This window comes from Notechis scutatus, chromosome 5 (assembly GCF_049901735.1).
Source record: "Notechis scutatus isolate UNSWTSFEM ecotype Mainland chromosome 5, rNotScu1.2, whole genome shotgun sequence".
In the NCBI taxonomy this organism is placed as follows: domain Eukaryota; kingdom Metazoa; phylum Chordata; class Lepidosauria; order Squamata; family Elapidae; genus Notechis; species Notechis scutatus.
Window position 1 is genome coordinate 3,532,513 of NC_142013.1, and position 22,576 is coordinate 3,555,088.

At 41.3% G+C, this 22,576-nt stretch overlaps 1 protein-coding gene across 1 annotated transcript; it reads left to right on the top strand.

The window, feature by feature from the left end:
- Nucleotides 1-411: 411 nt before the first annotated feature.
- Nucleotides 412-21,916, top strand: LOC113428042 (glycerophosphodiester phosphodiesterase 6-like). Its single transcript, XM_087967482.1, has 13 exons — nucleotides 412-609; nucleotides 1,044-1,147; nucleotides 4,059-4,152; nucleotides 5,393-5,452; nucleotides 7,287-7,385; nucleotides 10,407-10,500; nucleotides 13,131-13,280; nucleotides 15,087-15,165; nucleotides 16,526-16,676; nucleotides 18,568-18,792; nucleotides 20,426-20,583; nucleotides 20,709-20,856; nucleotides 21,830-21,916. Exons 1-13 carry the CDS (start codon nucleotides 412-414, stop codon nucleotides 21,914-21,916), a joined length of 1,647 nt encoding a protein of 548 aa, XP_087823608.1.
- Nucleotides 21,917-22,576: the final 660 nt, after the last annotated feature.

A 22,576-nucleotide genomic window follows, 5' to 3' on the forward strand; every position in this document is an offset into this window, starting at 1 on the left:
CTTGTGGATCATCAAGTGGTCCCCCGGCCCACTGGTTGGCAACCGCTGTTCTCGTCCAACTCTCCGCTTAAGCAGGAGATTTCATACCATTTCAGACAAATGTTTGCCCAAGCTCTTCCCTCAACTGTAGTGGTAAGACGAGGCGTACCTGTGCACAGAGTTTTCAAAATGTGATCAATAGATGAAAAAACAAACCCCGGGCAGGTTCATAGAACAGGGATCTCCAAATCTGGCAACTTTAAGACTTGCGGACTTCAATTCCCAGAAATCTGGCAGGGGAATTCTGGGAGCCGAAGTCCACCAGTCTTAAAAATTGTCAAATTTGGAGACTCCTGAATAAGGGGTGAGCTTGGTTTCTCTTCTCCATTCCTCTCCAACTTCTTTGTTGAATTCATCCTCCAGGCTCCACAGATGGACGACCTGCCGAGAGAGAACCATCCTACCCAGGTCAAGAAATCCAAATTGCGGAAATTCAAAAAAGCGAAGAAACGTTTGATCAAAATCTGTAAATACGAAGCCTTCGTTTCTTGCCTGGTTGGCTTATACACCTGCCAGTGGCAAGACCAGAACCTCAAAAGGATTAAACCAGGACTCTGGTGTTGCAATAAGGTACAATGATATCTTCCTCTCTCCTCAACAGACAGCTGGATTTAACGGACAGCTGGATTTAATGGACAGCTGGATTTAACGGACAGCTGGATTTAACGGACAGCTGGATTTAACGGACAGCTGGATTTAATGGACAGCTGGATTTAACAGACAGCTGGATTTAAAGGACACTCTTTCCACCTAGAATGATCCATTAAGTTGAGCTTTTAATGAATTTTATTTTATTCCCATTCTGCCTAGTGCTATAAAGGGTATTGTGCTGGTTTTTTTTTTCCTTTTTCAGAAGGTAGGCTGAAGCAGGTGGAAGCAACCCTGGAAAACTAATGAGAAGCCTAAATTCTCAGGGGTAGCCTCCACAGCATACATTTCAGGCAGCACAATTGTTCCTATTGAAGTCTAAATATGATGCCTTTCTCTCCTATTTTTAATTATAGGGAGAATGTATGTATTTTTCCCTCTTGGCTTTCACATTCAGCTTTTCCTTTGTCTTTCTGTATATGTGGGGAGAAGCCAGGAATGACTACAACAGCTTTGACTGGTAAGTGTTCAAAGGCTTTTATTGCTATCACAGCCAGTCCTTGACTTACAACAGTTCATTTCGTGATTGTTCAAAGTTACAACGGCAATGAAAAATGTGACTCAAGACCAGGGATGGGTTTCCAAATTTTTTTTCCTACCGGTTCTATGCGCGGTTCTATGACAATGAATTTTGGGTCTCAGAAACAGCAAGCTGTCAGGATTCCTGCAGTTACCCCCCAATTAAATCATGAGCCTCGAGCCAAACTTCCAAAACTTCAAATGGATTTATTCGGAGTTAACATGTCCGGCGCTGCCTGGATGTAGCCGACTCCGAGGCACATTATTAATTGTCACTCTTGACCCTGGTTTCCCCCCCCACCCCTCTGGGTGTATCATAATTCCTATTCTCCAATGGGACACCTCCATAGCCAAGAGTCATCAATTATGCTCTCCAGTTAGATATTTGCACAGCAGAAGCTTCAGTCACCTAGTTACCATCTTTGAAAAACTATTTATGGAATACACTTTCGATTTCCAAGCTGCTGCACTGATCTTTCAAAACCCCTCCCTTTCAAAGACTATAGAAATATTTTATGAGCTGACAGCGTGCTCGCTTCAAGTCTTAAGACCGACCTATAGCTGTTTCTTACCTCCACTGAGGCGCACCAAATGCACGATTTGTGCATGCAGAAATGAGACTAAGACCGACCAACAGCTGTTTCTTAGCTCAGTTGAGGTGTGCCAAACGCGTGATTCCTGCGCGAATCACCTGAGCTAATAACAACAGAATATAGGACAGGTGAGAGGTCAGGGGCAGGTGGGCAGGGCCAGCCAGAGGCGGTATTTGCCAGTTCTTTGAACCAGTCAAAATGTTCACAACCGGTATGCCAGAACCGGTCTGAACCGGCTGAATACTGTCTCTGCACATGACCATTTCTCACAGTTATGACTTTTACTTTACTTTACTTTATTGTCATTGCACCTCGTACAACAAAATTAAATACCATCTTCAGTGTACATTATGACTGTGAAAATAAACACAAACACACATTCTTTATATTCTATACATTGAATTGAAAACCCCTGATATTGCATTTATTGCACTATACGGTAGAATTCAATAGAGTTACTGCCCTAGGGTAGAAGCTGTTTTTCAGCCTATTTGTCCTTGTTTTTATTATTCTCCTGTACCGTCTGCCAGAGGGTAATAGTTCAAAAAAAAAAAGGGCAGGTTTCCCAGGATGAGATGGATCTTTGAGAATGTTTTGAACTTTCTTAAGGCAGCGGGACCTATAAAGCTCTTCCAAAGAGGGGAGAGGGCATCCAAAGATCCTCTGGGCAATGACGTTAACCCTCTGGAGCACCGTCCTAGCTGTCCCTGTGCAACTGGCAAACCATACAGAGGTGCAGGAAGTTAAGATACTCTCCGTGGTGCAGCGGTAGAAGGTCACCAGCAGTTTTTCATTCAGTTGTTGTTTCCTGAGAAGCCTCAGGTAGCATAATCTCTGCTGGGCCCTTTTGACCAGGGTTGCAATGTGAGCACCCCAGGTCAGGTCCTCTTTTAGGGTGACACCCAGAAACTTAAAACTGGCCACTTGCTCCCCTCGGTCTCCCTTGATAAGCAAGGGCTGGATTTCTGATCTATTCCTTCTATATAGTCCACTATCAGCTCCTTGGTCTTATTGGTGTTGAGGACCAAGTTATTGTCTCCACACCATGAAAGCAACCGTTGGTCCACCTCATCTCGGTAGGCAGGCTCATTCCCTCCCCCGGAGACGAGTTCTACCACTGTTGCATCATCTGCACATTTAGTAATAGTATTACTAGCGTGAGTGGGAAAGTAGTCATGCACATAAAGAGTATAGAATAAGGGACTCAACACGCAACCCTGTGGTGTACCAGTGTTAAGAATAAGGGATGAAGAGGTATGATTACCTAATCTGACCCTCTGTGAGCAGCCAGACAGGAAATCCATAATCCAAAGACAGATTGAATAAGGAAGTCCAAGTCCTTTGCAGCATCCCCAGGACCACATGGCCAAATTTCAGATGCTTGGCAAACTGGTTCATACTTATGACCGTTGCTATGTCCCAAGGTCACGCAATCTCCTTTTGTGACCGTCTGACCAGCCAAGTCAATGGGGAAGGCAGGTCATTAAGGAGAAACTTCCTGACCACGAGGACAATTAACCGGTGGAACTGCTTGCCACCAGAAGTAGTAGGTGCTCCATAAAGCAGAGATTGGACAGCCATTTGTCTCAAATGGTACACAGGCTCCTGTTTGAATAGAAGGTTGGACTAGAATCGTGATGGTGAACCTATGGCATGCGTGTCACAAGTGACATGCAGAGCCATTTGTGCCGGCACATGAGCCGCAGGCAAACTTACCTTACTGCGCATGCGCGCACCTCATAGCTGAGTTTCCGCTGGTTTGAGGCCTTTTTTTGGCCTCCCAGAGGCTTGAAAAAAGTCTCTGCAGGCTTTGCAGGACGAATAATAGGTCCGTTTTGTCACTTCCTGTAATACCGGAAGTGACGAAATGGGCCTAAAATTCGGCCTAAAAAGCCTTGCGGAGGCTTTTTTTCAAGCCTTTGGGAGGCTGAAAAAGGCCTCAAACCAGCTGAAGAAACTCCGCTGTGAGGTGTAGTGCCTCACAGTAGGGGGTGGATGGGGAATTGCACACGCATGCGCAGGGGGGGGTGGAGAGGGGGGGCGCATTGCATTTTGGGTGCTGGCACACGAATGTGTGTGTGCTGGCATGTGCACAATTTTTGGCACCGGAGGCCAAAAAGGTTAGCCACCACTGGACTAGAAGAATCTCCAAGGCCCCTTCCAACTCCATTATTCTGCTTGGGAAGAAGAAATGGAGTCATTTGCTACTGAGCAATGGTACTTTTACCTAAACGTCACGGTTCCTTGTCATCCTTTTAGGTACAGCTTCATAAATTTAGGCTACTGGTTTCACTGGTCGACTTTCCTGCTGTTTCTGGCGGTCTTCGTCTTTTCCTACCTGTTTTTCTTAATCGTAAGTCCAAGCTTTTCTTTGGTGAAAAGACTTCCCCCAAAAGCGGGACGATGACGCGGATATCAGCCCAAACTTTAAGGGAAGGTGTGGTTGGGTGATTGGGTGAAAGATCTAACACTCAGAGGCAGAGGCTGCATTCGAAAGGCAGATGGGAAAAAGAGGTTTGCACACGTGGCTATTAAACTGATCAGAGTAGAGTAGAGTAGAGTAGAGTAGAGTAGAGTAGAGTAGAGTAGAGTAGAATAGAATAGAATAGAATAGAATAGAATAGAATAGAATAGAATAGAATAGAATAGAATAGAATAGAAAATGGAATAGAGAACAAACTAGAAAATAGAATAGGATACAGAATAGAATAGAATAGAATAGAATAGAATAGAATAGAATAGAATAGAATAGAATAAGAATAAGAATAAGTATAGAATAGAATAGAATAGAATAGAATAGAATAAGAAAGGAATAGAATAGAATGGAATGGAATGGAATGGAATGGAATGGAATAGAATAGAATAGAATAGAATAGAATAGAATAGAATAGAATAGAATAGAATAGAATAGAATAAGAAAGGTATAGAATAAGAAAGGAATAGAATAGAGTAGAGTAGAATAGAATAGAAAGGAATAGAATAGAATAGAATAGAATAGAATAGAATAGAATAGAATAGAATAGAATAGAATAGAATAGAATAGAATAATAGAATAGAATAAGAATAGAACAGAATAGAATAGAATATAGAATAGTTTAGTACTTCTGGGGTGTCCAGGGGAGTGACAGAGTGTCAAGGAATGAATGAATGAATGAATGAATGAACGAACGGATGGATGAATGAAAACAGTAGCTAACAGTCCTTTTTTAAACACACGTGTTGTAACATTGACAAAAAGTAGCAAGCATTGGTTGTATCTGCTACCTCATTTTTTTTTTTGACACACCTCCATATGTGGGGTCCTTGATGCTCTCTGAGCTTGGTTGTGTTGTTGCAGAACCTGATAATGTTACCTAGTTGGGTAATGCAATGTCTGCAAACAGCCAAGTTCAGAGAGCACCAATGACCCACTGCCCGCCCTCCTCCTCCCTCCACAAACCCATGGATTGCTAGGGAAAAATTAATACCTATATTTATGTATTCATATTAATGATTAATACATTATTAACAATTTGTTAAATTTAGCAATACATAAATTTCCTCTTCCCATGCCAACGGTTGGCTACAACTAAGCCTGTGCTCTTATTTTACAGTTTATAGCAGTTTTACTACTCTTTGAAAGTAAAGAGTTGGAAATGCACTGGTGCCATAAGGTAAATTCATTTGACTTCCTTCCGAATGGCCACCTCCTTCCAGTTTGGGAAAATCAATCCTGGAAAATGAAATTCAATGTAGGAAAAAAAAAAGGGAGATTTTACACCTAGGCGAGAAAAACCAAATGTACAGGTATAGATTATGAGGCAGTACCTGGCTAAAAAGCAGTAACTGCGAGAGGGATGTTGGAGTCCTGGTTAGATGATCACTTAAACATCAGCCAGCTGTGTGCAGCAGCAGCTGATAATCAGAGGCATAGAATCAAAATCATGTGAAGTATTAGTACCGCTTTATAAAGCCTTAGTAAGGCCACACCTGGAATACCAATTTTGGTCACCACATTATAAAAAAGATGGCGAGACTCTGGGAAGAGGGCCGAGAAGAGCAACAAAGAGGATTAAGGGGCTGGAGACTAAAACATATAAAGCACATGGCAAGAATTGGGTATGTCTAGTTTAATGGAAAGAAGAATTAGGGGTGACATTATAGCAGTGTTCCAGTATTTGAAGGTCCACAAATCTTAAAGTGGCCAAGTTTGGAGACCTCTGGGTTAGAAAGATGAGGTAGAAGTTGGAAGGCAAAAGAAACAGGTGAGGGGGACTTGGAAAGAAACACTGCTTGTATTATTGATAGATAAGTATTACAATGATAGAGAAGTTGACATATGATATGATGGTCATTATATGTATATATTTGCCTATATGTTATTTTGTTTTTACTTCTGTTTTATGGCAAATGGAATGCCATGGCCAATTTACACTGTGTTCAATATCCAACCCTGCTGTCAGGATTAAATTAAACCATGAGTGTTTCCTGTGAAAATCTACCTTATACACCTAAGAATATAAAGAACAAGACAGATTCCATCTTTGCTCTTAATCTGACCTTCTAGAGATCGGAACATTTATATAACTCGTTATTTTGCTAAAGTTCTGAAAAATTGCAAAATATTGTGGCCTTGGCTTCGTTTGAGATTCATGCTAGGTTGCTCTGACATTAGGAGGTTCTTAATGATCCCTTGTGTAATCTTTTAAACGAATAACAGGATATCTGATGATCATGATGATGATGATCATGATGAAGATGAGGAGAATTAGGTGATTTCTGTGGAAAGAGTCTGGGAAGAGCAATCCCAAAGTAGTCCCAGGACTACTTATTTCTTTCTTAGGAGAATCTGTATAACTTCTATGTGTGAGAAACAGGACATATTATGTAATCTTTTAAGCGCGATAATCCTATATCAGGCTGTAATGACTGGAAGGAAGTGTCTCCTTCTCCTAATCTGTTATTGGGAGTTGGGGTCCGGTTTTGCAATATCTTACAATAAAGCCTTCTACAGACTCTGATTGTCACAGTCTGTTATTTTATTTTTAATCATATTCTCTCAATGAGCCTCGAGCCAAGCTTCAAAAACTTCAAAGGATTTATTAGGAGCAAACATGTCAGCGTGACCTGTACGAAGCTGGTTCTGAGACGTGTAATTCACGGTCCCCCTTGACCCTGGTTTCCCACCACCCTTCTGGGTGCATCACAATTCATATTCTCCAGCGAAACACGCTCACAGCCCAGAGTCATCAATCACGTTCTCCAATTAGAGATTTGCACTGCAGAAATTGTGGTAGCTTAGTTATAATCTTTGCAAGATACGAATGGAATGCACTTTCAGTTCCAAACGGCTGCACTGCTCTTTTAAATTTCTTCTCCCTCCCACTTCTGCTCGTGGCAACTCCAAAACAGTCATAGAAATGTTTTATGAGTTGACATTTATATGTAAACAATAAAAAATATATATTCAAAAATAAATCAATAAATAATCCTTCTTGATCTCTTTAGCGTGTGACACTTTTCACCCTCTTCCTCTCCGTCACTGGCTTAACAGCTATCACCATGTTTTGGAACCGTCAGTGGCACACATTCTACTTGTCGTTCCAGGTAAGAAGAGATTATGATTTAAAAATAAAAATAATAATAAAGTGGTAAAATTTGTCTGGCTTAAAGTACTGCATCCAGTTTTGGTGGCCAGATTATAAAAAAAAGATGTTGAGAATCTGGAAAGAGTGCAGAGAAGAGCAACCAGGATGATTAAGGGACTGGAGGCTCAAACATATGAAGAACAGTTGCAGGAACTGGGCATGTCTTGATTAATGAAAAGGAGGATCAGGGATGACACGATAGCAGTCTTCCAATATTTGAGGGGCTGCCCCAAAGAAGAGGGGGTCAAGCTATTCTCCAAAGCCCTTGAACGCAGGACAAGAAGCAATAAGGATGGAAACTCATCAAGGAGAGAAGCAACTTAGAACTAAGGAGAAACTTCCTAACAGAGAGGAAAATTAACCAGTGGAACAGCTTGCCATCAGAAGTTGTAGATGCTTCATCACTGGAGGTTTTTAAGAAGAGATTGGATAGCCCTTTGTCTGAAATGGTGTAGGGTTTCCTGCCTAAGCTGGGGGTTGGACGAGAAGATCTCCCAGGTGCCTTCCATCCCTGTTATTCTCGCTTCTACTAATCATCTTGTTTGTTTCTAAATACTTACAAACCTTTTGCTTGGTGATTTTTTTTGCAAACATCTTCCCAGGCATTGAGGTCATACCTGGCTGGGTCTGTAGGTTTTGGGGTCTCCTTTAAAAAAAAATCAAAAAAGATTAGAATGACATTATAGAATAGAATAGAATATTGGAATGAATAGAGAATAGAATGGAATAGAATAGAATATTGGAATAGAATAGAATAGAAATAGAATAGAATAGAATAGAATAGAATAGAATAGAATAGAATAGAATAGAATATTGGAATGAATAGAGAATAGAAATAGAATAGAATAGAATAAATGGAATGGAATGGAATGGAATGGAATAGAATAGAATAGAATAGAATATTGGAATGAATAGAGAATAGAAATAGAATGGAATGGAATAGAATAGAATAGAATAGAATAGAATAGAATAGAATAGAATAGAATAGAATATTGGAATGAATAGAGAATAGAAATAGAATGGAATAGAATAGAATGGAATGGAATAGAATAGAATAGAATAGAATAGAATAGAATATTGGAATGAATAGAGAATAGAAATAGAATAGAATAGAATAGAGCAGAATAGAATATTGGAATGAATGAGAATGGAATGGAATAGAATAGAATAGAATAGAATAAATAGAATGGAATGGAATGGAATAGAATGGAATAGAATAGAATAGAATAGAATAGAATAGAATAGAATAGAATATTGGAATGAATAGAGAATAGAAATAGAATGGAATGGAATGGAATGGAATGGAATGGAATGGAATAGAATAGAATAGAATAGAATAGAATAGAATAGAATAGAATAGAATAGAATTCTTTATTGGCCAAGTGTGATTGAACACACAAGGAATTTGTCTTGGTTCAAATACTCTCAGTGTACATAAAAGAAAAGATACATTCGTCAAGAGTCCAGAAGGTGGGAGTTGAAACAGTTTATGTCCAGGATTTGAGGGGTCTGAAGATATTTTCATAGCCCTCTTTTTGACTCATGCAGTATTCAGGTCCTCCATGGAAGGCAGGTTGGTAGCCATTGTTTTTTCTGCCGTCCCAATTCCTCTCTGGAGTCTGTGTCTGTCCTGTTGGGTTGCAGAACCAAACCAGACAGTTATAGAGGTGCAGATGACAGATGAACAGAGTTGGAAGGGGCCTTGTAGGTCATCTAGTCCAACCCCCTGCCCAAGCAGGAGACCCTACACCATTTTTGACAGGTGGGAGTCCAGTCTCTTCTTCAAAGCTTCCAGGGATGAAGCTCCCACAACCTCTGAAGATGACTTCTGTTCCATTGCTTGTCTTGTTTTGTCCAGTGCCTGCCGTTTTTCTTTTGGTTGTAGTTTCGTCTGCACCTCCTTTTTCTCAATTCCTAAGCCTCCCACAGGTCGTCCTCGGCTTACGACCGCAACTGAGCCCAACATTTCCGTCGCTAAGCAAGGCAGTTGTTACATGCCTCGTGCCCCATTTTTACAACATTTTTTTGGGGGGGCACCATTGTGTCGTGAATCGCTGCAGTTGTTCAGTGACTCCTACGGTCGTTAAGCGAATCTGACTTTGTCTATTGGACACTGGCCGGATACGGTGATCACCGAGATGACGGAGTGATCATACATACTGGCTGCCAAACGCTTGAAGTTTGACCACGTGGCCATGGGGACGCTGCAACGGTTGTGAGGGTAAAAAACAGTCCCATGTCACGTTTTAAGTACCGTTGTAATGTCAAATAGTCACTAAATAAATGGTTGTATATCGAGGACTGTCTTTGAAGTGTTTTTCCCTCCAGGAATTCAATCCCTGAAATCCTTAATAGTGATGCTGATGGAATGAAGAAATTTTTAAATTTTTTATGGATTTCTTTCTTTCTTTCTTTCTTTCTTTCTTTCTTTCTTTCTTTCTTTCTTTCTTTCTTTCTTTCTTTCTTTCTTTCTTTCTTTCTTTCTTTCTTTCTTTCTTTCTCCCCCTCGCTCTCTCCCTTTTCTTATTTGTTTCTTTCCTTTCCTCCTCCTCTCCCCTCCTCCTCCTTCTTCTTCTTCTCCTTCTTCCTCCTCCTCCTCCTCCTCCTCCTCCTCCTCCTCCTCCTCCTCCTCCACCTTCTCCTCCTCCTCCACTTTCTTCACCTCCTTCTTCATCTCCTCCTCCTCTATCTCCATCTCCTTCACTTCCTCTTCTTCTTCTTTCTCCTCTTCCTCCTCCTCCTGCTCCTGCTCCTCCTGCTCCTCCTCCTCCTCCTCCTCCTCCTCCACTTTCTTCACCTCCTTCTTCACCTCCTCCTCCTCTATCTCCATCTCCTTCACTTCCTCTTCTTCTTCTCTTTCTCCTCTTCTTCCTCCTCCACCTTCTCCTCCTCCTCCTCCTCCATCTCCATCTTCTTCTTCTCTCTCCCTCTCCTTCTCTCCTTCTCCCTCTCCCCTCCTCCTCCTCCTTCCTCCTAACAGGTGACGGCTCCTTTTCTTCACGTGATTGCCATATTCACCATGGTGCTCTTGGCTTGGCCGGTGGCCCTGCATTTCTTCCGGGTACGTGATAAAGGTAGTGTATCTCCAGCGAATAACCATTCAGGCCCCACATAAGCGTCTTCAATGGATCTTCTGTCTCGGTCCTTCAAGCGGATCCCTTAAAATGGGGCACTAGTTAATGCTCTCTTGGTGCTTGTTAATACCAGAAGGCCAAGTTTCCAAGAGCAGAGATCTACCACTAAGGGATAATCTCTCCTTGAGGTTGTAGCAGGAAATCTTGCTTCCAAATCAGGACACAAGACCACGAAAGGTTGGAGAATACAGGTTTTATTTGCGCACAAGGTTCAGAGCATTAGCATGGCAAATTCTGAACCCCTGGCTCTTCCTGTGTCGTCACTTTTATACATGTCATGACCTCAGCTTAGCCCGGGGCGTTCCTTTTATTAAGTTTTACCAAAAAAGGAGAATAACATATATATATATATATATATAGGAAAGGAGAAGTACATTTGATTATTCAGTTATCTTACACCATCTGTCATTTTCCATCTACACCCTTGTTTACTGTAATATGGTTAGTTCCTTGGTTCAGTGACCTTGAGGTTTTACACAATATTCTTTTAAGCAAAGCTTTAGGGAATTGGGGACTTTTGCTAAATATAAAAATGCTTTATGTGTAACTTTTCTTCAAGGTGACTCTGTGCTACCCAGTCAGAGGTGGGATTCAGCAGGTTCTGACCAGTTCTGGAGAACCGGTAGCAGAAATTTTGAGTAGTTTGGAGAACCAGCAAATATCACTTCTGACTGGAGATTTTACAGTATCCTTCCCCTGCCACACCCACCAAGCCATGCCCATAGAACCAGTAGTAAAAAAATTTGAATCCCACCACTGTACCCAGCCCCCTATTTTCATCAGTGATTTATTCATGGCAGAAATGAAACCTCCCTTTTTTTTTTTGTAATTTTTATTGGTTTTTAAAGACAAACATAAACAAACAAAACATAAAAACATCAAACTTTCTTCCATAAGTATACAAGCAGTGTGCCGGTTGGTTTACAAATGTTTGTGTGCATCCATTTCGTAGTCTTCAATTACAGTTACATTGCATAATAGCTCATATTATCAATCAAAAATTGAATACCCTAGTATCATTATTAATCAATCATCTGACAATAATTTTATTCATTCATATTTTGCAAGATAACCATAATTTACTTAGTTTATTTTATAACAATTCATATAATCCTCCCAAATCTATCCTCAAAAACATTTTGTAGATATAATAAAAAGAAAGAAAAAATACATCTTTATATATTTATTATTTTCTAAAATTCTACATATTTCATTATTGTATTTTATTATCTAACCATTGATAGAAAAGGTCCCAAATTTTATAAAATTGTTTATCCTCTTGTTCTCTAATTTCAAATGTCAATCTACTTATTTCAGCACATTCCAATATTTTCTTAATGATTTCCTCCTGTGATGGTATTATGAAACCTCCCTTGATGAAAGGCTAAAACATACCAAAAAAAATGGCTGCAGGAATTGGGTAGGTCTAGTTGGATGAAAAGAAGGACCAGGGGAGACGTGATAGCACTCTTCCAATATTGGAGGGGCTGCCCCAAAGAAGAGGCAGTCAAGCTATTCTTCAAAGCACCACAAGGCAGGACATGAAGCAACAGATGGAAACTCATCCAGGAGAGAAGCAACCTGGAACTAAGAGATCCAACTTAGAATTAAGGAGAAATTTCCTAACAGTGAGAACAATTAATCAGTGGAATGCCTGGCCTCCAGAAGTTGTGGATCGTCCATTACTGGAGGCTTTTAAAGAAGAGATGGGACAGCCATTTGTCTGACATAGTGTAGGGTTTCCTGCCGAAGCAGGGGGTTGGACTAGAAGACCTCCAAGGTCCCTTCCAACTCTATTATTCTATTCTATTCTATTCTATTCTATTCTATTCTATTCTATTCTATTCTACTCTACTCTACTCTACTCTACTCTACTCTACTCTACACTCTTCTCTTCTCTTCTCTTCTCTTCTCTTCTCTTCTCTTCTCTTCTCTTCTCTTCTTCATTCCATTATTCTCTTCTCTTCTCTTCTACTCTACTCTACTCTACTCTATATTCTATTCTATATTCTATTCTATATTCCTTTCTTATTCTATTCTATTCTATTCTATTCTATTCTATTCTATTCTATTCTATTCTATTCTATTCTATTCTATTCTATTCTATTCTATTCCATTCTATTCCATTCCATTCCATTCCATTCCATTCCATTCCATTCCATTCCACTCCACTCCACTCCACTCCACTCCCCTCTCCTCTCCTCTCCTCTCCTCTCCTCTCCTCTCCTCTCCTCTTCTCTTCTCGCCCAGCCCAGTGTATTCTGCAGAGAACCAACCTAGAACTCAGGAGAAATTTCCTGACAGTGAGAACAAATTAATTGTGGAAAAGCTTCCCTCCAGGAGGTGAGGGTGTTCCATCACTGGAGGCTTTTAAGAACAGGCTGGTCAGAAATGGGAGAGGTTTTCCTGCTTGAGCAGAAGGTTGGACTAGAAGACCTCCAAGGTCCCTTCCAACTCTGTTGCTCCATTAACATGTGGAGAGGTCCCATTTCTAAATACGGCCACTAGGATTTGCTATTGTTACAATTCAGGGTCTAATCCACCAACTTGATGCCTTTTGTCTTCTTCAGTCCTGCAGATGTTGATTCTAACTCCTTACCTGGTTGTCCTTATCTACCTTATCTTCGTTCCCCTGGGCATGTACTCCCCCTGCATCCGGGAGAAGGGGACTCTGGGTCCCAAGCCGGCCTTGATTGGTCACAGAGGAGCCCCCATGGTAGGTGGAACCGGAAGTAACTCCCGTAGCCAGAAGAGGGGCTATCAAAGCAACCTTTCCAAAGTAGGTTGCCTCAAGGTTTGTTGAAACTAGAACTTCAGTATTGACCAAGCCACTGGATGTGGTGGCAAGATTGGTATGAGATGGTCCATATCTGAATGGACCATCTCAGGTGGGTAGGCATCTCCAAACCTGGCCATTTTAAGACTTGTGGACTTCAACTCCCAGAATCCCTCCAGTTTAAGACTTGTGGACTTCAACTCCCAGAATTCCTCCACTTTAAGACTTGTGGACTTCAACTCCCAGAATTCCTCCACTTTAAGACTTGTGGACTTCAACTCCCAGAATTCCTCAGCCAGCCATGAAGTTGAAGTCCACAAGTCTTAAAGTGGAGGAATTCTGGGAGTTGAAGTCCACAAGTCTTAAAGTGGAGGAATTCTGGGAGTTGAAGTCCATAAGTCTTAAAGTGGAGGAATTCTGGGAGTTAGTCCAGAAATTTTGGGCTCTGTTATAGTCGTAAGTCAAGGACTACATGTCACTTAAAAACAGCTTAATGTAATTTTGGTGTAGGAAGACAAGAAAATATTGGACTAAAATACGCACTTGATTGGAAAAGATGATTAAGCAACATATAGATTTAAAGCCAGAAATATTTTTGGTAGGTATAATACCAGAAAGCTATGATAAAGGGATTATATACTTAATACTTCACATATTGGCAGCAGCGAGAATTGTATTTGCACAATATTGGAAAAATGAAAACACCCCACCAGATGAAAGCATAATTCGGAAAATATTGGATCATGCAGAGATGGATAGATAGAAATAAAAAATAAACATAAAAGAGATACAGGGTATTATTTAACGTGGGATAGGTTTTATCAGTGGTTAGATACAAGAGGTAGAAGTTAGTTAGAAGAAGAAAGATTATTTTTATGTGTATTTAAAAGATTTAAAAGATGAATGTTATGTATGACTATAAGTATGCCAGTATAATTAATAGAAGCACAAATCTATATATATATATAAAAGCAAAATACCATCATCACAAAATCTCCAGAACCATAAACCCTACAAACTTGACATTTGGCACCTATGTTCCCCTTGGCTTCTCGGTGCTCACTAAGAAAGGATTTTTCCAAATGACCATCAGATCATTTAGAATATTTTCTATATTATTATTATTAACACACTCTGATGCTAAGGAGTTCTACTCCCCCTCCTCACCTGAAAAGAAACCTGTTCCAAATGCAAAACACATGCAGAGGAGAGGAGTTTCAGTTTCAGTTTCACAACAGCACCAAGCAGCTTTAGTACAGAACAGTTGAGCTAAGCCACGCCCAGGCTCCTTGCTGTCTCCTCCTTGCTCACGCAGCAAATACTGTTTCAGTTTCCAAACAGCCCTCAACTCTCTCACACACTGACAGGATGCTAGCCGGATGAATACCGATGGATTCTGGTAGGCAGAGGCAGAATTTCTTCCTCTTTATTTTCCTCCCCAAAAACTAAGCCTGACCCACATAGTTTCATAGCGAAGCATGGGAACCGAGCTACTAGTAAGTTAATAAAACTATAATTATTGTTATAATTACTATATATTATTATTATCATCACTGCTATTATATTTGTTTTTGTTGTTTTTGGTGAAATGAAACGCCTGAACAATACACAATTTTCAAAATATGTATAAATAAAAATATATATCCTTTTTTAAAAATGTAGTTGTACGGTGAGACGCACGCGCTAACTAAGCCCCGAAGTCACTGACTCTTTCCAAATTCTGAATGTTTTATTTTTTAATTCTAGCTAGCTCCTGAGAATACCAAGATGTCGTTTGCCAAAACCATCGATCACGGCGCTATCGGCCTGGAGACCGACGTCACCATTAGGTAAGCATGTTGGGCCGCTCGATTGATGTCCCCAATTTGGGCCTGAGCCTGGTGCCGAAGCCAACAATGACCGCGAGACACAAGGTGCAGTTTTTCTCATGGCTTTTTATTGGAGTCCTCCAAGGAAAAGGGCTCCTGGCCCAAATGCCAAGAGCCAAGAACAAAGGACTGAGTAAGTTTTATACACTTTCACTAAAGGAGAAGGTGGGGCAAAATGAGATAATAACAAATATCACCTAATAAACATTTTAGTAATAATTCTACAATTTGTTCTATTGGTCTCTAACTGTCCCTATTCCTAGGTCTTGGCTAATGAATGCCCCAGGAGTTATCTAATACATATTTTGTTTGCTCAGGCCATCTCTATTCCTAACTTTTAGCTGAGGTCTGCAAGTTGGCTAACTCGTAGTACTTTCATCAGCTTTCCCATTAGCCAGGATTGGTACAAGATTTACATCTGCATATCTTCTGTGGATAAGGATTCTTCGTTCTTGCCAGGCAGACTCCACAACTACAGGATTCCTGATATACTTTGAAGTGTGAGCCATGACCTGGTTTTATTTTAGCAGACGATGGCCCATCACAATCATGGCTTATTTCTTTAGCCACAATTCTGCAACCAGCAGCGTTTCCTTAAGAAAAAAAAATTTCCCATCTTAACTTCGTGAAGTTGGCTAAGTGGGCCCTAAGTCGGCCCTGCAAAATCTTCCCACCCACACAAAAACCTGGTTTGTTTGTTTGACTATTTAGAGATAGCCCTTGACTTACAATCAGTTTGTTTAACGACCGTTCACAACTTACGATGGCACTGGGGGAAAAAAGCGACTCATAATTGTTTGTCACGCTTAAGACTGTGGCAGCACGTTGATCCTGGTTTGATCCTGGTCAGCATGATCAAAATTCGGATGCTTGGCAACCGGTCTGTATTTACGACGGTCGCAATGTCCCAGGATCATGGGATCCCTTTCTGACCAGTAAAGTTAATGTGTGGGAGGAGGGAAGACAGATTCACTTAACAACCGTTGTTCCTCCCTGAACAACGGCAGTGATTCGCTTAACAGACGTGGCAAGAAAAGTCGTAAAATGGGACGACATTTCAGCATAGAATAGAAACTTTATTGTCACTTTGAATGTACATTAATCAGGATTACAAATAGCTCTGGTACATTTTGAAATAATCCTGTCTAAAACGTTGGTTCATGTCTCTTTTATTCTGGTGTCTGCTATCATCCAAAGACCTTATTGAATCTGATAGATCAATAGCCTATTTTTTTTCTTCCCACGCATGGCACTTTAATTTTGATCTTCCGGATAGACACGGGGCAAACCTGCGGTCCCACCTGTTTCTCTTTTGCGACAGCTACGACGGCGTGCCCTTCCTGATGCACGATCATTCCTTGACCAGGACCACGGATATTGCGCGCCTCTATCCCCACTTGAGGGGCGAAGACCCCGCTTACTTCACCTGGGACATCTTGGAGAAGCTGAATGCAGGGGAGTGGTTTCTCAAGGTAGGGTTCTTGTTGGGAAGGAGGAGGGCCCAGGATGGGGTGAGACTCCGGAGTGGATCCCGTGTGTTCCCAGGAGGGAGAGGGAAGGATGGGAAAACTCGGAAGGCTGAGGTCAACCCGAGAAGGTGGACTTAGTCAGGAAATTGAGTCTGTAGGAAGACGCTGAGCTTCTTCAGCTCTGACTGTATGTGTGTGTGTGTGTGGGGGGTGTAAGATAGATAGATAGATAGATAGATAGATAGATAGATAGATAGATAGATAGAGGCAGACAGAGACAGTTAGAGATAGAGATAGAGATACAGATGGGGGGGATTCTACCTGGTCGGACCGGTTCTATAGAACCGGTTGTTACGATTCTGCACAGTTCAGAGAATTGGCAAATCGTGCCACTGGCTGGCGCCTCCCGTCCCTGCCCACTCACTCCTTACCTGGCAAACTTGCCTGCTAAGTTGCTATTTTTCCTTCCCTCCCCCCGACCATCAGCTGTTCTGCTGTGCCGGGAGGTTTAGATTAGCTAGAAAGCAGGAAATGGTTGGATTTCTTGCTTTCTAGCTAATCTAAAAGCAGAGCTGAACCTTCCTTAGGACCGAAGCTTCTATTTTTTCAGTGCAGACTCAGGTAGCTGATTGCAGAAAGGGAGATCTCTGAGTGAATCTGTGATTCTGTGAACAGCTCAATCTGCCTGCCTGCTTTGCCTGATTTTGGATAAAAGTTGCTCTTTTTTGATTAAAAAAAATATCAATATTTACATACATGGTGTGTTGTGAGTTAATTTTGTGTTTGCTTGCTAGCAAATTTTATGAGTTTGCTTGCAAGCAAATTTTATGGGACAGACTCAGGTAGCAGATTGAAGAAAGGTAGATCTCTAAGTGAATCTGTGATTTTGTGAGCAACTCAATCTGCCTGCCTGGGTAAAAGTTGCTCTTTTTAAAATAAAAAATTAAATATTTACATAAATATTTACAATATTTACTTACAAGCCACATCTACCCAGTCACATGATCACCAAGACACACCCACAAATTAGGCCATGCCCACAGAACCAGTTGTTAAGACATTTGAATCCCACCCCTGGATAGAGATAGAGATAGAGATAGAGATAGAGATAGAGATAGATTAGATAGATGATAGATGATAGATGATAGATAGATAGGTGTAGGTGTGGTTAGGTAGGTAGGTAGGTAGATAGATAGATAGATAGATAGATAGATAGATAGATAGATAGATAGATAGATATAGAGATAATAGAGATATAGATTAGATAGATAGATAGATAGATAGATAGATAGATAGATAGATAGATAGATAGATAGATAGATTGATAGATAGATAGATAGATAGATAGATAGATAGATATAATGATAGTTAGATAGAGATACAGATAGATTAGATAGAGATAGAGATAGATAGGTAGATATAGATAAAGATAGATAGAGTTAGATAGAGATACAGATACAGATTAGAGAGAGAGATGATATATAGATAGATAGATATAGATAGATATAGAGATATAGAGATAGAGATAGATAGATGAGAGAGAGAGATTAGATAGATGGATGGATGGATAATAGATATAGATAGATAGAGAGATAGATTAGATAGAGAGATATAGATATATAGATATAATAGATAAAGATATAAATATACCTATCATAGATATATAGAAACAGATATAGATATAGATATAGATACAGGTACCATCCACTCAGAGGTGAAGAAGATCCTCAGATGAGAAGCGAAACGTCTTCAACGAATAAACAAGAAAGTCCAGTTGCCTCCTGCAAAAAGCACCTTTGGAATAGTGCTTTGGGTTTTATTTATTTATTTTTTAAAAAAGATCTAATACTGCCTGATTGCTGTATATTCCCTCCCCTCCCTCCTTCAAACCTAGAACAAACCCTTCTATCACACGCCTCCTTTCTCCGCCGAGGATGAAGAGCTGGCCAAGAGCCAGACCATTTTCAAACTGAGTGAATTTCTGACCCTTGCGGACAAGGCCAACAAACTGGTCCTCTTCGATCTGTATCGCCCGCCGAGGTTTCATCCGTACAGGAACAGCTGGATCACCAGAACTTTAGAAGTACTCCAGGAAGAATCAAAGATTAAACCCCATTTGGTAGGCGAGGTTTTCTTCTTCCTCGTATTCCCCACCAAAGGGATTCTTCCTCTTCTTTAAACTTTGCTGTCCAGAAGGGATCTTGGGATGACGCCACCGTTTCTCTGGTCCTTTCATCCCCACTGCCATTTTGGGACAGACACAGGGATCTACAGGAAAAGGGGAGGGGGGGAGAGAAGAAAACCAAAATGGCCGCCACAACCCTGTTGTCAACACATAAAATATTTCTATTGTCTTTTAGAGTTGCCAATAGAAAGGGAGCGGGGAAAGAGCGGTGTGGCAGCTTGCAAACCAAATCTGCATCATTCCATAAATGTTTTCAAAGATAGTAACTAGGCGACTGAAGTTTCTGCCGTGCAAAATTCTAACTGGAGAGCCTGATGGATGACTCTGGGCTAGGGAGGTGTCCCATTGGAGGATATGGATTACGATACACCCAGAGGGGGTGGGGTGGGGGAAAACCAGAGTCAAGGGTGACGGTGAATTATGTGCCTCAGAGTTGGTTACGCCCAGGCAGCGCCGGACATGTTAACTCCCAATAAATCCTTTTGAAGTTTTGGAAGTTTGGCTCGAGACTCAGGATTTAATTGGAGTAACTCCCGGAATCCGGACACCTGTGCTCGAAAGGAATGGAGTCGGAGATGCCATCTTGATTTTCCTGACTCCCCCCCCCCCTGGAGGATGATAGGTTCAAGGGAACATGGGGAGGAAGGGTCTCTCATGAATATGTCCATATTGGTAACCTTGCAAGAAATATGAGGCTGAGAAGGAAAGGGGCTGGCACAGTGGTGAAATGCTACCGGTTCGGCCCGGTTCACTTGAACCGGTAGCAAAAATTGATACCTGTTCAGCTAAACTGTTAGTAAAAAAAACAACCCTGATGATCAGCTGGGAGGAGAAAGAAGAGAAAAGTGCAAGATCGGCCCTCCCACTTGTCCCTGCGATTTTCTGTTCTTTATCCTCTAAGTTGATTGGCACAGCAGAGCCTCAGCTGGTGTTTGGAAAGCTGCGTGCGCACACACACATGTGAAGTGAACCGGTAGGGAAACTGGTAGAATCCCACCACTGGACTGGTAGTAGATGTATCTATGGCTAAGGGAGAACTTCTTCTTCTTCTTCTTCTTCTTCTTCTTCTTCTTCTTCTTCTTCTTCTTCTTCTTCTTCTTCTTCTTCTTCTTCTTCTTCTTCTTCTTCTTCTTCTTCTTCTTCTTCTTCTTCTTCTTCTTCTTCTTCTTCTTCTTCTTCTTCTTCTTCTTCTTCTTCTTCTTCTTCTTCTTCTTCTTCTTCTTCTTCTTCTTCCTTTTCCTTTTCCTCTCCTCCTCCCTCTTTGTCCTCCCTCTCTTCTCCCTCCCCCTCCTCCTTCCATCCTTCACCTTCTCTTTTTCCTTTTCTTTCTCCTCCTCCTTCCTCTCCTTGTCCTCCTCCTCCTCCTTCCTCTTTGTCCTCCTCCAACTTTTACTCCTCCCCTTCCTCCCCTTCCCTCTCTTTTTCTCCTCCTCCTCCTCCTCTTCTTCTTCCTCCTTCTCTCCTCCTTCTCCTCCTCCTCCCTCTCCATCCTCCCCTCCTTCCTTCCTTCCTTCCTTCCTTCCTTCGTTCTTCTTCCCCTCAAATGCTGCTCTTTTATGAAACACAGGTCCTTTGGCTGGACAATCGAAATCGGGGTTTCGTTCAGTATAAGGCTCCGCAATTCCAACATATTTCATCCTCCGTGCAAACCATTGAATACCTCCAAAGGTGGAAGATTGGAAAACTCAATCTGGACTACCGAAGGTTGGCTACAGTCGATATTCGGTAAAGATCTTTCTGGTAAAAGAGAAAAAGGGGTGCATGATTTCTCAGGCCAACTTTTAAGGCCAATTTTCATGGGTTGTTGTAAGTTATCTAAAGAGGATCTCATGATGTTGGTTTTTTTGAAGGAAATATGCAAAAGCCAATATCACCACCAATCTCTGGGTGGTCAGCGAGCCGTGGCTTTACTCCTTGGCCTGGTGCTACGGAGCTGAATCGGTAACCACTGATGCTGTGCACATTCTGGGCAATGTTAGCCAACCATTCTTCTTCTTGGTAAGTTGGGGAAATGTGGGAGTGTCCTCCAGTGCATGGATTTAACAGAATGGAATGGAATGGAATAGAATAGAATAGAATAGAATAGAATAGAATAGAATAGAATAGAATAGAATAGAATAGAATAGAATAGAATAGAATAGAATAGAATAGAATAGAATAGAATAGAATAGAATAGAATATAGAGTACAGTAAAGTAAAATACAATGGAATGGAATGGAATGGAATGGAATGGAATAGAATAGAATAGAATAGAATAGAATAGAATAGAATAGAATGGAATGGAATGGAATGGAATGGAATGGAATGGAATGGAATGGAATGGAATGGAAGAGAAGAGAATATAGAACAGAATAGAAAATAGAATAGAATAGAAAATAGAATAAAATGCAGAATAGAATAGAATAGAATAGAATAGAATAGAATAGAATAGAATAGAATAGAATAGGAGAGAATAGAATGGAATGGAATGGAATGGAATGGAAGAGAAGAGAAGAGAAGAGAAGAGAAGAGAGAAGAGAAGAGAAGAGAAGAGAAGAGAAGAGAAGAGAAGAGAAGAGAATATAGAACAGAATAGAAAATAGAATAGAATAGAAAATAGAATAAAATGCAGAATAGAATAGAATAGAATAGAATAGAATAGAATAGAATAGAATAGAATAGAATATAGAGCAGAATAGAATAGAATGGAATGGAATGGAATAGAATAGAATAGAATAGAATAGAATAGAATAGAATAGAATAGAATAGAATAGAATAGAATAGAATAGAATAGAATAGAATAGAATATTCCTATTCCATTCCATTCCATTCCATTCCATTCCATTCCATTCTATTCTATTCTATTCTATTCTATTCTATTCTATTCTATTCTCTATTCCCAATTCTTTATTCTATTCCATTCCATTCCATTCTATTTCACCCTGTTCTGTCTTGCCAACTGACGCCATTTTTGTTGACTCTTCTCTTACAGACGCCACAGAAATATAAAGCCATCTGGGTCACCACAGACCTGCTGGCCCTGTTCTTCATACCTCTCGTCTTCCTCGCCCACTGGTAAATGCCACGATGGTGCCTTGTTAAAATTTGGACAGGGAGGAGTCTTTTCCCTCAGCTTTTTGTTCCTTTCCTCTCCTGTTGTAGCCTGTCAGCCGCCGACCCCTCCAGCAGACGAATCGGAGGAGGAGGAGGAGGCATGGGATTCAGGGTCAGCATCAGGGCAACCCGGGAGCTCCGAGGGGGGAAGAGGGGATGGAGCTGGCAGAGAGAGAGAGAGACAGAGGCAGAGCCTGGGCTGTCCGTCAGCCCTCAGATGGAGAGTCCACAGCCGCCAGGTCTGGAGGTGGCTGATGAGAAAGAGGAGGAACAGCCAGGTCCAGTGGCTGATGCACAGAAGCCAGAGGAAAGGAGAGCAGTGGAAATCTATGGGCCGGTCCTTGGGACGGGAGCTCCAAGGGGAATGGAACTGGCAGAGAGAGAGAGAGAGAGAGAGAGAGAGACAGAGACAGAGAGAGAGAGAGAGAGAGAGAGAGAGAGAGGAGGACCCTGGGCTGTCCGTCAGCCCTCAGATGGAGAGTCAACAGCCCCAGGTCTGGAGGTGGCTGATGAGGAAGAGGAGGAACAGCTGGGTCCAGTGCCTGACGCACGGAAGCCAGAGGAAAGGAGAGCAGTGGAAATCTATGGGCTGATCCTCGGGACGGGAGCTCCAAGGGGGAATGGA